The sequence below is a fragment of the Podarcis melisellensis genome (genome assembly GCF_964234715.1).
Source record: "Podarcis melisellensis genome assembly, chromosome: 8".
Taxonomy (NCBI): Eukaryota; Metazoa; Chordata; class Lepidosauria; order Squamata; family Lacertidae; genus Podarcis; species Podarcis melisellensis.
In genome coordinates, this window is record NC_138540.1 from 62,999,537 (window position 1) to 63,016,184 (window position 16,648).

At 46.8% G+C, this 16,648-nt stretch overlaps 1 protein-coding gene across 1 annotated transcript in view; it reads left to right on the top strand.

Annotated features, from left to right (window-relative positions):
- Positions 1 to 2,294, top strand: part of MFSD2A (MFSD2 lysolipid transporter A, lysophospholipid) — a 34,217-nt gene extending 31,923 nt beyond the window's left edge. Inside the window, exon 14 of the mRNA XM_081923203.1 lies at positions 1,495 to 2,294. Within this exon, the coding sequence (XP_081779329.1) occupies positions 1,495 to 1,555 (61 nt within the window). The 3' untranslated portion in view covers positions 1,556 to 2,294. The remainder of the gene's footprint in view (positions 1 to 1,494) is intronic.
- The last annotated feature ends 14,354 nt before the right edge of the window (positions 2,295 to 16,648 follow it).

The window sequence follows — 16,648 nt, forward strand, 5'->3', positions numbered from 1 at the left end:
GTCTGTGTGAAGCTGCAGTGAAGGGGAGAGTGTGATCTCATGCTCCATTCAGAATCAGGAAGAATCCCCCCACCCCCGCAGAAAACACCACTCCTTCAAAATTCCCCGTTTGTGGCCATGGGTTCAAATTCTGCAAGGACAGGTGGCTCTTCCTCCAGATGACCCTTTCCGTTTATTGCCAAAACTTAAAATAGAGCAGGCGTTTGGTGGCCCTGGGACAAACGGGTGTCTAGTTTCTCTGATGCAGCACTCCATGGCAGGGTTTAGAGAGCTAAATATAAAATGCTGAGTGATCCTGAATGTTGGCCCTTTATGCACAAATCACTGCTTGGCTTCCTGATAGTTCTGTCTTCACTTGCTGGGATTCCTGACTGTTTAGAGTTGCCTCGGGTACCTCTTTTACTCCAAGATTAGTGGTGGCACATAACTGCCTGATAGTTCAGAAGTGGGGGTAGCTCTAGTTCAGGGATAGGCAACTGGTGACCTATGAGTCACAGTGGCCCACCAACCAGACTATTTTCCTCTTTTTCTGAGTCCTTTCCAATACTGCAAACCTCTTTCATTCCCCAGAGGGAGGGACATTTGTCACATAAGCAGCAGGCTGTGCCTTGCATTCCCTGTCGAGCCTGGAAGAGGGCACCAGGGGAGTCATGAGCTGCGTCTTAACAAGCAACCTGCATCTTCATAATGGGACAGATTAAAGGTCACATTTTAGGCAATAGCGATGGGTCTGCTGAATAGCAGTCCCTGCTGCTTCCCAGGAGATAAAAGAGGAGGGACGAGGCAGAAGCAAGGTCAGAATCATAGAATCATAGAGTTGGAAGAGACCACAAGGGCCATTGAGTCCAACCCCCTGCCAAGCAGGAAACACCATCAGAGCACTCCTGACATATGGTTGTCAAGCCTCTGCTTAAAGACCTCCAAAGAAGGAGTCCAAACACACAGGAGCTCTGGATTGGGTACTGGCCTCGCCTTGCCTGGTACACATCAAACCTTTAAAGCACCCCAAAATAGAATCCTGGGAACTGTGGTTTACTCCTCACAGAAGCATAATTCCCAGCAACATTAATAAACTACATTTCCCAGGATTCCTGGGATAGGGTGTGTGCTTTAAATGTATGGTGTGTACACAGCTGAAGGACACTTTTGCCTCTGGCAGCAACACCTAATCCCTGTTTGGAAACTTAGGAATTCATCATAGTTCTATGACAATTGTTCCATCAGCGGAAGCGTGTTGGCTTACCAGATGGAACAATCTCCCCTCTCCTCCCCTCATGCACTGTTCTGGGTTTCCCACACACACAACTCAAGCTGGGATCTGCACAAGCAGAAGTCCTCGCGTGAGCTTCCACTAGCAGGACTCATTAGTTGAATGCAGCCCTTACAGCTGCAGTGTGTGTGCCTACTGCAAACGTGTGTGTGTGTGTGTGTGTGTGTGTGTGTGTGTGTGTGTGTGTGTGGTTAACATATATTTTCCTTCTTTTACTTCCCCAGAGATGAAGAAAACAACAGTAGCACCGAGTCGGACTCCACAGAGCTGGCCAGCATTGTTTGACCTCGGCTTGCCTTGGTTTGCTGTTTACACACTGGGATCCTTTGAAGGTGGGGAGGGGCTGCCACGGGGGCCATCCGCTGTGCAGGAGGGATGCTGACTTACCTCCTTGAGGGAGTGCTCTGTGACGTCCTTCCAGACTTCTCTGGAGAGCAAACACTGGTACATGCTACGTGGAATTGAAGGAGCACCAACTGCAACTGCATGCACGGCAATGTGCAGTACTGCAGGAACATATCTCTTGATGGAATAAGTGCGCCACAATTGTTATTTATTTTTACATTTATTTTTTGAAAAACACCTTTTGAGCAGTCACTTTCTTTGGGTGTGCTTCGTGCTGCCTCTAATCCACCTGATACCAATGGCATCAAGTGTGGTAAAGAAAATTGCAGTACTGTTAAGGGTCTCTCCCCCCTCCTTTTTTTTTTATAAAATTTTATCTTGCCACGGACCCGGATGGTGCTTGTTGGTGTACATTACACCATTGGCATGACCTTGCCAAACACAACCTCGTACTGTTCTCAACTGTAAATAAGACACAACTAATGTTGAAGCATCCTGTGCTGGTGCTATTTATGTACATGTGTATTTATATATACAGAGAGCCTAATTAATAAAAATAACTTAATTATTTTGTAAATATAAAACTGCTATGTTTACCTATTTGTATATATCTGTACAGAAAGAAGACAATGGACCTATTAATATTAATTTACATTAAAATGCAAATGTGTCACCTGTACTTGTTATGACTTTCCCTAAAGAACAACTGAAACTGGACAAATTGTTATTTAACTAGTATAGCTTTGGGTACTTTGATTGAATTGCATCTTTTGTTCTGGTTGCCCCAAGTGCTGGTGTTGCAGAAAACAGGACATCATTGACCAAGGGTGCCTTTAGGCAAATCCAAGATTATAGGGGAGGGAAATATAGTAGTTTGCCAGATGTCAACATCTGCTCTGAAGCTTCAGGTTCAAACTTTCCCTCAGCACGCCCAGAGTTTCTCAAGAGAAGAACTACAATATTGCAGCAAGGAGCTGGGTCAAGGGGCCATGGAGAGGTTTTTGTATTTTCTCACCCCCCACCCCAGTCAGACTCCATCCCTGAGGGACTAATCACTAGCGACTCCCCACCCCCCAAGTGTCACCAGGCTTTCTGGTTTAAAGATGATAAACCAGAAGAAAAAGCAGGGGCTTTGGAGTTGTACATCAGCAGCAGTGGGTACTTGGACAGAAGATTGAGCTGGCAAATGGGATCACCTGTTTGCCACTTTATTCCTATTTAAAAGACAGTAAATGCTGGTGGCGCTGTGGTTTAAACCACTGAGCCTCTTGGGCTTGCCGATCAGAAGGTCGGCGGTTCGAATCCCCATGACGGTGTGAGCTCCCGTTGCTCGGTCCCTGCTCCTGCCAACCTAGCAGTTCGAAAGCATGCTAAAAAGTGCAAGTAGATAAATAGGTACTGCTCCAGCAATAAGGTAAACAGTGTTTCCATGTGCTGCTCTGGTTTCGCCAGAAGCAGCTTAGTCATGCTGGCCACATGACCCGGAAAAACTGTGGACAGACGCCAGCTCTCTCGGCCTGTAAAGCGAGATGAGCGCCACAACACCAGAGTCGTCTGCGACTGGACTTAACAGTCAGGGGTCCTTTACCTTTACCTTTTTAAATATACAATGGCATTTACACATATAAAGTTTGCATGTGCAAATTTGTGTCCTTTTGGGGGGGACAGGGTGTAAGTCACTCTTCCAGCAAAGCTACCTTTTCTATTGAACCAGGCCTGGCATTGGGCTATCAAGTCCAGTTCTGGTATAGGGACTGGCTGAATCTCTAGGTAGGACAGGGAATGTCTGTCTGAAAGCTACTTCCTTATGAACTCTGCAATTTGCACATGAGCCTACAATTCTTGCACGTGACCCTGACATCCATTTTAGGGTCTTTTGACACTGAAAGCTGGGCGTGTCCTAAAACTGGCACATTAAAGATTTATGGAGTAAAAATAATACATAAAAAATTACCTCAAAATTCATCAAACAAGTAAAAGGGAATGGGCATCTTTATTTAAAATATGTGAAACAGAAGTGAAGTGGCATGGGCTTTCATAGTTTTAAAGGAATTAACATTCAATATACCAACATAGAAACATGTAAACTTAGTAAGGGACTGAGAAGGGCAGAGCAAGAAAGAAACTAGGAATTGGGGGCGGGGGAATTGGCTGGAGGTAGTATCGAAAGGAAAGTAGATGCTGACTTGGGCCACTTTAGATAAAGAAGAGGAGGTTTTTAGAGGAAGCAGGGAGTTTTGGTTGTGATTTTATAGGGTGTTGGGGAAGTTTTTAAAGCAAGAATCAAACAAAAGCAATCAGAAGACTCTGCTAAAGGAGGTCCTTTAAGTGGAAGTACCTGAGATTGCATTTGGGACCCTCTGTATGCAGAGCAAGTCCTCTGCCAATGAACAATGGTCCCTTATCCAGTGTAGAAGTAAACTAACTATAAGACTGAGCAGGCCACCTCCTTCTGCCGGCCTCCAGTCTCTTACTTTGGAGTACTGGAATGTCTTAATCCAACCCCCCATTAATGTGCTGGTGTGTTCACTTAACCCTTTGACACTCTCTCAGCGCAGGCCTTCAGGTTTCCAACAAAGCTCCTATTCTTCGAGATGCTCGTAAAATACACACACACCCCAATGCCATTAAAGCTCCGGTTGCTGAGATTCCAGGCTGTGCCCTAGCTAGAAATGGGGGAGAGGCTGGGAAGAAATCCCATGAACCTGACCTTGCGCTGACACAAGACACTTCTACAACCCTTATCCAAACGAAACGAACGACTGATTGGATCCTGTGGAACAGCCTCTGGAGGCAGATTAGATTTATTGCCCCTGTTTTTATGGTTACTGAAGGGGTGAAGGTCAGGTCCTCTTCTTTTGATTGCAAAGCAGGAAGTTTGGGCTGTGGTTTTGAAATAGAGGCAAGTCATTTGTTATGCGCCTGTTAAGAACTGGGGGGGGGGTCGGGTCGCTGAGAAGGATGAGATGGGACAGTTGACATCATTAAGAAACACAGCGAGAAAGAGAGTCTTGCTCTTTCTCACAGCCTGAATGAGAGCTAGCCTGTGCATATTTTATGCTTTTTATTTTAAAAAAAATCCTAATGAGTCAACACCTTGCACCAACTCATTCAGCTGGCATCTCTGGGCAGTTGCCAAGGCTCCAGTGCCCATTGTGCGGGTTCATGGCCAGTCCCTGACCCACAAAGATGGAGAAGGAGGAACAGCAGCTGCTGCAGGCTCATCTCTGGGGTCAGTAGTGAGGACCGGATCTCCTCCAGTGGGTCCTTGGCACCACACCCCCTTCTCCCCATCCATCACATAAGACTTTACGCGCCATGCATTTAAAGCACACACGCAAAAATCCTGGGAACTGTAGTTTGTTAAGGGTGTTTGGAATTGCAGCTCTGTGCAGAGTAAACTGTAGTTCCCAGGATTTGGGGGGGATTGGGAAAATGTGTTTTAAATGCATGCACCTGTAGAGAAGGAATGAAGAAGCAGTAGCCCTCCATTGTTGTTGTTGTAGTTTAGTCATTTAGTCGTGTCTGACTCTTCGTGACCCCATGGACCAGAGCACTCCAGGCACTCCTGTCTTCCACTGCCTCCCGCAGTTTGGTCAAACTCATGTTCGTAGCTTCGAGAACACTGTCCAACCATCTCATTCTCTGTCGTCCCATTCTCCTTGTGCCCTCCATCTTTCCCAACATCAGGGTCTTTTCCAGGGAGTCTTCTCTTCTCATGAGGTGGCCAAAGTACTGGAGTCTCAGCTTCAGGATCTGTCCTTCCAGTGAGCACTCAGGGCTGATTTCCTTAAGAATGGATAGGTTTGATCTTCTTGCAGTCCATGGGACTCTCAAGCGTCTCCTCCAGCACCATAATTCAAAAGCATCAATTCTTTGGCGATCAGCCTTCTTTATGGTCCAGCTCTCACTTCCATACATCACTACTGGGAAAACCATAGCTTTTACTATACAGACCTTTGTTGGCAAGGTGATGTCTCTGCTTTTTAAGACGCTGTCTAGGTTTAAGATGCAGGCTTCTTTTAATTTCGTACTGCTATCACCATCCGCAGCATGCTAACTGTTCACGGAAACTTCCAAAGGCCATCCCTATTCTCCCTTTCTTAGGGTCTTTCTTTTTAAACCTGGCAGCCCTTCAAACAGAGGACTCCTTCAAATAAAGGCCACTAGTGAGGGAGATGGGCAAAACCCCTAAGCAAAACATAAGACAGTGCAATATTTCTGCCCAGAAGACCCAGTTCAACAGGACTTACTCCCAGGTAAGTGTGTGTAGGATTGTGGCCTGAAGCACTGCCTGCTTTCTGCTGAAGTCCTACTCAGCCAGCCTCTGAAGGTTCACCTGGCATCACCCATATCCTTTCAAATAACCATAGCGGCTAGAAACATGCTCTTTACAGAAGGGAAAAAGAGAGAGATGATCAGGGTGCTAAATTCCATTCACTGTACTTATATGTGACATATGTTTTCAGGGCAATAGTGGAATACATCAGAATCTCTTGACACTGAACCCAGGCCGATTAATTAATGATTGGTCAGCTGGTCCTGTGCTTAGGCACGCATGCTGCACGTGGGTGAGTTGGTTCATCTGGTCCAGGGTTGCTAGTGCTGGCTGCCTGGAGTCATGAATGAACAGTCGTTCCCAGCCCTGTGTTTTGGGTGAGCGTCAGAGTGGATGGTGTCCCCCCAACAAGAGGCTGCTGAGGAGGCAGCAGAACCAGCCTCCAAGGAATGTGCCACAGCTGTTGCTGACACTGTGGTGGCGGTAGCAGCAGCAGCAGCGTGTGGGTAGGCCTTATAGGTCAGATCTGCTGCGCCTGTGGATCATGCCACCTAAGGTGGTCACCTGACCTTGTCTCATGGGTGGGCTGGCCCTGCCCATGCCATACAGTTGTACCTCAGCTCCCAAATGTCTTGGGAGTCAAATGTTCCAGCTCCCAAACGAATGAAAACCAGAAGTGAGTATTCCGGTTTTTTGGGAAGCCGAATGTCCAGCGCAGCTTCCGACATGCCTGCACAATCAGGAACCAATTGGAAGCCGCGCCTTAATTTCCGAACTTTTCGGAACTTGAACGGACTTCCAGAATGGATTCCGTTCGACTTCCAAGGTTCTTCTTTAAAAGTTATCCAGCTGAACTTGATTTCTAGATATTTGGATAAGTTCTCCAATTGAACTTGGATTCTAGATACCGTATTTTTTGCTCTATAAGACTCACTTTTTCCCTCCTAAAAAGTAAGGGGAAATGTCTGTGTGTCTTATGGAGCGAATGCAGGCTGCACAGCTATCCCAGAAGCCAGAACAGCAGGAGGGATTGCTGCTTTCAATGCGCAGCGATCCCTCTTGCTGTTCTGGCTTCTGAGATTCAGAATTTTTTTTTTCTTGTTTTCCTCCTCCAAAAACTAGGTGCGCCTTAAGGTCTGGCGCATCTTATGAAGCGAAAAATACGGTATATCTTTTCCCAGTTGAACTTGAATCCTGGTCCTCTGTCCTCACAAGACAGTGGGGAAAGCTCTAAAGGCTGCATCCTTAGCCCCATTTTTTGGCAACCCTTGAGGCAACATTTCCCATGGCCCAAAAGTTCAGAAGGGTAACATGAGCCTCAGCAGAGCACAATTCTTGGAGGTGGATGGGAAGGGTGCACAGATGATGACTCATGCGCTGTTTGAATGTTGAACAAAGCGAAGGGGCTGGAATGAGGAGTGGGTTAAAAGCGACAAAAGGGATTATCCCTCAGATGGAAATGCTGGACTGGCCTCCAGATAAAGAGTGAAAAGTAGCCCCGGCTGGGCCAAAAGGAACAGGGCAAAGCCATTGGCCTATGCTAATCAAGGAGCTGAGGCAAATCCTTCAAGACTGGGGTACATCGAGCAAGACGAGTTGACAGGCCAGGGGGGCATTGTGTGGGGTTGTGGGTGGCTCTTTTGCAACTGAAAGTGGCCTTGTTTTGCAGCCAAGGATGATAAGCGTCTCAGGACTTCTCTCTCTCTCTTTTTAGGTAGGAAAACTGGGGGTCTCTTCATCCATTAGGAGTGAGCTGATTGATGGCAGCAGATGCCGATGCGCTGGCAAGCCAGAGAAGGGCTAATTTCTCAAAACAAAGGCAAGTGGAAGTCAGGGAGCTGCTTTGAGAAGGGCTTCTGGCATGGGAAAAGAATCAAAAGGGAACTCCCTCCACACCAGTTGAGCGGCTGGGCGGAACAAGGGGACAAAGGCAGTGATGGAAATGCCTTGTTGAATAGGCCAAGGCCAGCCAGGGGTCTCAGAAAATAAATGCAAAGGCCTAAAATGAGCCACAACCTCTTCCCCCCTCCCCGAGGAAGGAAGGGAAGCAGCAAATGGTCCCAGTCAAGCAGAGCTGAACAGGTTGGGGGAAGCAGGCTAGGAAGCAAATGCATGAAAACATACGGTAATTGGAGGCATGCATGAAAGTGATTGCTCAGGCACACAAATCATCTCGTTTCACCAATTATTTACAAGCTGGGAGTGGATCATGCTCTCTCACACACTTTGGATATTCTACCAATTTCACTTGAGCGCTCTGTATGTTTTGGCGGGAGGGGTTTCTATGAGAGCTTATGCTACCATCAATTAATTTCTTAGGCTTCAAGGTGTTGCAAGACTTTTGCTGCCAGAAACTAACATGGCTATATAAATTGGGCTCAGTTTTTTTAAAAACCAAAACGGAAAGGAGGTGTTGAGACTATCTGCATATTTGGCAAACTTAGGGATGCCATATGTCCAGAATTTCCCGGACATAGCCAGTATTCAGCCCTCATAAACAGTGTCTGGGCAGAAATCGCGGAAATGTCTGGCAGCTCATGTCGATTTTGATAAATCTCACTAAAAATAGCTCAAAAATTATTTTCTTTTTTTTTGAGATTTCTCTAAAAAATAGAGATCACAATTTTTACAATTTTCTGGATTTTCACTTTTAGAAATATTGCAACTCTAGACAAACTGAGATCTGAATGTACAGTGTTAATTCTGTCATGCAATAGCAAGCTATCACTCTGCTTTGAAACTCATTTTTTAAAAAAAAGCCTGGCTAGCTTATCAGAAACCTTTTAATTGAATAAAAGAAATGCCTGAAGTAACTGATATTATCGTTTGAAGTTTTGTTTCTTCTGTTATATTTATTCCAAGATCCATTTATCCTAAACAGAACCCAACAAGGAAGACATGCATGTAAAAAAATATATTTTAAAAATGTGACCCCATTAAGAGACCGAGATGAAATTAAATTTTGTAACTTAACTTTGAAATTTAAAATAAGTCTATCATGTACTATATCGTATTAAAGCCCATGAAGTTCTGAAGAGATTTGTATCATTAGTTTTGAAATATCTCAATTCTGGGCTTAGTTTTTAAGGTTTTTATATAGTCTGGCAAGGCCAAAATTGTCAATTTTTTGAAATTTCAAACCCTTATAATTCAAAAACGAGATGAGATTAAAAAAATAGATTTAAACTGAGTTTTGATCATTCAGTAAGTGTGCAAAAGTTTTAGACAATTGGATGACATGAAGTAAAAAATCAATTACCGGTAAAACTTGGATCACTTGGTATGAGATAACCCTTGAATTTTGCCCAGAAATGCAACAATGATCAGTGATGTTTTGACACAGGTGAAATAGGTTAAAACTCATACGTCCAAGTTAGTATTCTGACTGCTGTGTTCTAAACAAACTGAAGTTTCCAAATGGTTTTTAAGGCGAGCTCCATGCTGCTATAGTCTAACCTAGATATTATGAGAGCATGAATGAACTTTGTATAATATGAATGCAGAATATATTGACAGCCCAAATACGCCACATTTACTCATTAGTCCCACTGATTTCTCCATAGCTCACAAGGGAGTATAGATAAGATTGCTGTTATGGCTTGTCATTAGAGCGACACTATATATTATGACTCAAGGGCTACCTATAAGGAAGAATCAGAGATGGGATGGGGGTTTTATAAGGAAGATTTAGGTGACAAAGGCCTTGTCATAACTCTGGGCTCTGGCCATTCTTCAGCCATATTACCCACACCCAGCATGAGTAGGAAGATGAGAAGGGCATCACAGTGGAGAATTGGAATGGAGAAAAGATTAAGCTGTCCAACCAAAAAAACTCATAATTTTTATAATTCTGAGCCAGCTGCAAGTTTTGAACAGCAGTAGAGGGGTAAATATCTCTTTAGCTTATGCTGCAAAGCATTTTCTTTCTGCAAAATCCCAATTTGAAATTAAGACAGCAATTACACTCAAAGTGTTTTATTTAAATATGAAATTCACAATGCATGAGAAGTGCAAAATTCAGAAGCTACAGGCAGCTTTAATTCATACAAGCTTTTGTACAGTTCCAAAAGAGATCCAGAATAGATCCTTTGTGTGTGTTTTCTAAAAAACAGCTAGCAATTAAGCTAATATAGATAGATCAACTTAAATCAAAGAAATTACTTATTTATACAGTGCATAACTAAAATATTGAATGCAGTAGACTAACACAAATTATAAAGGATAATGCATGAAACCTAAGATTCTTAGTACAGAATTCTGTTTAGAATTATTAAAACCTAATTTTCTCTTAATTGGAGCTATGACATTCTGCAATAACTGAGGACTGTAGGTAGGGTAATTGCTGCTTAAATTGTTCTTAAATTTTAGCTCAATGTTCTATTTCCCTTATAAGGGGAATTTAAATTAGAATAGGTGTAGATATTGACAGACATGTACTATCATTATTATTAAATTTGCTTAACTATGGAATTCCTCACTTCCCAAAGTGAAGTGCAGGCAGCTTTGCAGTTGACAGGGAACTTGCACAGCATAAGCCCCACCAAAATGAATGAGCTGTTCTCTTAATTCTTGATGCAGTAGAGCTAGCACAATGGAAATTTCCAATAGATTGGGTGTGATGGGACGATGAGCTGCTTGTGCGTAAAATGCAAGTCCCTCAGAGTTTGATCAGGTTTTCAAACCTCTGCCTGTGACGGAGCCCCTCCAGCATGGCTGCGTCAATCACTAGTAGAATCCGAAAGTGGCTGCTTTCGGAAACGTTTCCAACATAAAAGCTCCTTAACGGAAACACGTCGTCTGGCCTCTCGGCGTGACAGTTTCCGTCGAGGTGTGGGTGTCCCTATAGGAGGTCCTGAGACCTCCCCACTGGTTTCGCTTGAAGCGTCTCTGAGCCATCCCTCCGACTCACTTTCCCTTGGAGTTCTTGCTCGCCCTCTACTGGTTCCCTCTTCCGCTGCTACTGCTCTCTCAACCTCAGGGAGCCTTTGCACCTGCGGCGCTTTAGATGTCAGTTCCCTGACATCCACCTCCCCTCCAGGGCCCCCTTCACCCCCTCCCGTCTCCTCTCCTACTGGCGGTGAGGAGGTAAAACCCCTGAAAGAACCTCCCTCATCTTCCGACGTCGCGAACACTTCCTTCCACTTGTTGCTGTTCCTACTCTCTAGGTACTCTTCGTCATCAGAGTCCACTCCATCTTCCAACTCCGACTCCGCGAACCCTTCCATTTCCTCTTCCTCATCGGTGGTGCCGAAATACTCCCTCCTAAACCTTGCTATAGGCTGAGGTTTCCTCGGGAACCTTTGGTGGAACGTTTCTGTTAAAACCTCGTCATTGACTTCCTCTGCACTTACCCAGGTGTTTTCTGACTCCGGTTCCCCTTCCCACGCCACCAAATACTCCACCTGATTACCCTTCCACCTGGAATCGAGGATTTCCGCTACATGGTTGCGGCGTTCCCTCTCTTCCAAGGCTGGTCCCCTGACGTGCTCCCCTTCACGTCCCCCCCTGTATGGTGACAGTAACGACCTGTGGAACACTGGGTGCAATTTCATGTGGTTGGGTAATCGGAGTTTGAAAGCTACCGGGTTGACCTGCTGAATCACCTCAAAGGGTCCCAATCTTCTGGGCCTCAGTTTCTTACAACCCCCTTTGAACGGCAACCCTTGGGTTGACAACCACACTTGATCCCCCACCCTTATGGTTTCACCTTCCCTTCTGTTCTTGTCTGCCTGCTTCTTATATTGTGCCTTGGCCCTTTCTAAGTTGAGCTGGAGCTGCTGATGGATGGCTTCCATCTCTTCTACAAAATGTTCAGCCGCTGGAACGCTCCATCTCTCCCCTCCTTCCCCTGGAAATGCCCTGGGGTGACACCCGTAATTAGCCAAAAAGGGACTCATCCCTGTGGACACATTCTCCGCATTATTGTAGGCAAATTCTGCCAACGCCAACTTTTCGACCCAATCGTTCTCTCTGTCATTGACATAACACCTAAGATATTGTTGAAGAATGCCACTTGCCCTTTCCGCCTGCCCGTTGGTTTCAGGGTGCCGGGCAGTTGAAAAATTAACTTCCACGTGTAGCAAGCTCATGAGCTTCCTCCAGAACCTGGAAGTAAATTGTTTGCCTCGATCTGAGATCACCCTCGAGGGAGCCCCGTGCAACCTAAAGATATGTTCCACAAACAACTTCGCCGTTTCTTCCGCTGTGACTGCATGTGAGCATGCTACAAAATGGCACATCTTAGTTAACAGGTCTACTACTACCATGATGGCTGTTTTCCCCTTGGACCTTGGCAGATCCGTCATAAAATCTATTGATATCGCTTCCCAAGGCCGTTCTGGTGTGGGTAAAGGTTCTAATAACCCTGCCGGCGCCCTTCTTTCCCCTTTGGCTCGCTGACATTGGTCACACCCTCTTACATACTCCCTTACATCTTCCCTCACCTTAGGCCACCAAAATTCCCTGGTAACCAACCACATGGTTTTGTGTTGCCCAAAATGTCCCGCCGTGGGGCTATCATGCAACTGCTTGAGTACTCTCCCCCTCAATTCACCTTCGGGTATATACAGTGCCCCTTTGTAATACAATGCCCCATTTCTTTCCTCAAAACCTCCGGGGCTCTCGCCCTCCCCCCTGAGACCTCTGAGCTTATCCTGGGCATATTCATCATTTTCCGTTTCCCCCACCAGTTCCCGTTGCCCCACCAGCGCCGCCCCACACACCCAGCGGTCCTCCGGGATGACATGTCTCTCTTCGATCACCTCCTCCCCTTCCCAATATTCTGGTTTGCGTGAGAGCGCATCCGCCCTGACGTTTTCTGGGCCTGGCACATAACAAATCTCAAAGTTAAATTTGGAGAATTCCTGTGCCCATCTCACTTGTCGTTGGTTGAGCACTCGAGCTGTTCTCCAATACTCTAAATTTTTGTGGTCGGTGCACACTTGCACCTTGTGTTGTGCCCCAATTAATAAATGTCTCCACCTCCGGAATGCTTCGTGAATGGCAAGTAGTTCCCTGTCATACACCGTGTAATTCCTCTCGGACTTATTCAGTTTCCGCGAGAAGAATGCACACGGTCTCCACTCCGACGCACTCCTCCCCGGTTGAAGAAGGACCGCCCCTATAGCCCGGTCGGATGCATCTGTTTCCACTCTCATGGGTTTTTGTAAATCCACATGCAGAAGTTGTTCTTCCGAGGCGAAAGCCCTTTTCAGTTCTTCAAAGGCTCGATCCGCCTCCACCGTCCAAACAAATTTCTTCTTGCTGCTGAGGCAGTCGGTGATGGGCGCCGTCAAGTGGGCAAAGTTCTTGATGAACTTCCGATAAAAGTTCCCAAACCCCAAGAATCTTTGCACGTCCTTCTTGGTCTTCGGTGTCTTCCATTCCAGTACCGCTTGAACCTTGCCTGGATCCATGGCCAATCCCTTGTCTGACAAGCGGTACCCCAGGAATTCCACCTCCTTGGTATGAAACTGGCACTTCTCCAGTTTCACCCACAGCTGGTTGGCTTGCAGCCTGCCCAACACTTCTCGAACGTCCCTCACATGCTGTTCCTCATCTTCCGAATACACCAACACGTCGTCTAAAAAGGCCACACAGTTCTTGTAGAGCAAAGGTCCCAGAACGTGGTTTATAAAAGCTTGAAAACAGGCGGAGCCCCCTTGTAGACCGAAGGGCATAACGAGGTATTCAAAGGCTCCCAAAGGGGTAAACATGGTGGTCTTCCATTCATCTCCCTTCCTTATGCGTATCAGATTGTACGCCCCCCGCAGGTCCAGTTTTGTAAAAATCTTTCCCTTCCTTACTCTGGTCAAAATGTCGTCAATTCGGGGCATAGGGAAAGCCAGGGGCTCCGACACTGCATTGAGGGCCCTGAAGTCACACACCAGTCTCGGTTTGTCTGTGTTCTTTTTGTCCACAAAAAACACTGGGCTGCCCCCCACCGCTCGGGACTCTCTGATGAAACCTCGCTTCAAGTTTTTGTCAATGAACTCCCTCAGCTCCTGCATCTCCCTGTCTGACATGGCGTACAGCTTGCCTACTGGGAGTTGGGCCCCTGGGAGTAGGTTGATTTGACAGTCAAAGGGTCTATGCGATGGCAGTTTGTCTGCTTCCCTTTCGCTGAATACGTTGCTCAGATCTGCGTATTGCGGGGGCACCTTCCCTTTGCCCATCACTTCCATCCCCGCTAGGGTGACTCTGTCTCCTCCCGAGACCTTCCCCTCCTTGCAGTGCTCTAGGCAATGCGCTGACCCAAAGGAGACCACCCTCTGATGCCAGCCCACTAGCGGATCGTGTAGCGCCAGCCAGCTCATCCCCAAAATGATGGGCGCTCCTCCCAGGATGGCCACATTAAACGCTATCTGTTCGGTGTGCCTTGCCACTCTCATTATCATCGGGACAGTCTGTTGGCTAACTTCTCCCCCCAACAGCTCTCTGCCGTCAATCGTAGTCACCTGCAAGGGGTTACTTAAAGGGATGGTCTGTATCTGGTGCTCAGCTGCAAACTCCTTACTCATGAAATTACAGGAGCTGCCTGAATCCAAAAGCGCCTTGACCTTTAGTGGGTGTCCGTTTGGCAGTTCTAGTAACACCTCTATCACTAAAGCAGGTCTGGGAGGTTCTGGCATGGGCACTTTCATTGCTCTTTGGCCTGGCTGCTGTGCCCCGACGGTGGCAGCCAGGCGTTGGCTTTTACTTGCTCCTTGCTTTCCTCTTCCTTTCCCCCAACAGCTCCTGCCATCCCTTGCCATTCCTTTCTTTGTGGGCAGACTCTGGCAAAGTGCCCTGGCTGTTGGCAGAGATAACATCTCTTGGCGCTCTTTCCCTCCTTCTTCCGCCCTTCACTGGGATTTGAAACTGCGCGCGCCCGCGCTGTTCCAACTTCCATCGGCTCTGCCGGCGGGAAAGATGGCTCTGGAATGTCTGGAATGCGGAACTCCCTCCAACGGTCTCCTTTCCCTTCCCGCCTTTCCAAAGCCCTCGCCTCCTGGCGCGCTCCTATGGCCAGCGCAGATTTGGTTAATTGGTCCATAGACTCCGCCCTGGGCCCCCGGGAAAGCTCATCTTTGACGGTTGAAGAAAGCCCCTCTTCGAAAAGCATTTGGATGGGCTCCGCCGATAGGTCCCACCCCAATTTATGAATCAGCATAGTAAATTCAGTCCAGTACTCACGGACAGATCTGCTTCCTTGCTGGCAAGCCATTAACTGCCTTCGCACCACCCCCTGCTCAATATCGCTGGAAAACATCAGGTCCATGGCACGAAAAAACTTCCTCGTGTCCTTTAAGATCTCATTATTCGCTGCCATCAGGGGTCTAACCCAATCTTTCGCCCCGGATTCGAGATGGCCAATCACATACGCCACCCGCGATTCCTCGTCGGGGAAGTCATCAAACTGCAAGTTTAGAGCGTATTGCATCTCTGTTCTAAAGGCATGATAGTTCCTGGGATCCCCCCCGAATTTCTGCACCAATCCTGGTACCTTTCTGGCGAGCGGGGTGGTTTTCTCCTTTCCCTTTTCTGCATCCTGAGCCCTCCTCTCCTCAAGCCTCGCCGTTTGCAGCGCCAACTGGATCTCCAACGCTCTGTACCTTTCTTCCAGGCTTGGACCCCCTCCAGCTGCTCCTGCACCCCCGGTTCCGGCTGGGTTGCTCATGATGCTTCTCTCTGCACAAGCTGGCTTTCGGTGACTTTCGGATTGCTGTGATGGGACGATGAGCTGCTTGTGCGTAAAATGCAAGTCCCTCAGAGTTTGATCAGGTTTTCAAACCTCTGCCTGTGACGGAGCCCCTCCAGCATGGCTGCGTCAATCACTAGTAGAATCCGAAAGTGGCTGCTTTCGGAAACGTTTCCAACATAAAAGCTCCTTAACGGAAACACGTCGTCTGGCCTCTCGGCGTGACAGTTTCCGTCGAGGTGTGGGTGTCCCTATAGGAGGTCCTGAGACCTCCCCACTGGTTTCGCTTGAAGCGTCTCTGAGCCATCCCTCCGACTCACTTTCCCTTGGAGTTCTTGCTCGCCCTCTACTGGTTCCCTCTTCCGCTGCTACTGCTCTCTCAACCTCAGGGAGCCTTTGCACCTGCGGCGCTTTAGATGTCAGTTCCCTGACATTGGGCTCCTTGTAAGTAGACAGGCAACCAGGTTTCAGGTGGTAGTGCTTATTTCCCAGGAACTCAAACCAAAACCATTTCATAACTATATATTCATCCAGTATAGTCGTACCTTGGAAGCCGAATGAAAGCCATTCCAGAAGTCCATTCGACTTCCAAAACGTTTGTAAAACCAAGGCACAATGGACGTTCAAGTTCCAAAGAACGTTTGCAAACTGAAACACTCACCTCTGGGCTTGCGGCATTTGGGAGCCAAATGTACGAGTGCCAAGGCGTTTGGCTTCCAAGGTATGACTGTATCTCTAACGTAAATAGCATATGACTGCTTATATTGCACAAAACCTCCCCACTCCCCACTCCCAAATTGCAAAAGGACACTTTTTGGTTATAATGACCACCACTCCCCACTCACTTTCGTATTGCCATCTGCAAATATTTGGGATTTTAACCATCCACCCTTAAGAAGTTTATATCTGAGTCTTTTTCTCTCTTTTTTTCTGTATTCTCTGTAGAGAAATTATGTCAGCTGGGTTTTTTTTAATGAACTGGTTCCATTCTGGCTCTTTTAGCTGGATGTCCCAATCCTATATTTAAAGCCAGTAAAAGGTTAAAAAAGAAAAAAAGAAAAGAAAAGGTAAAGGA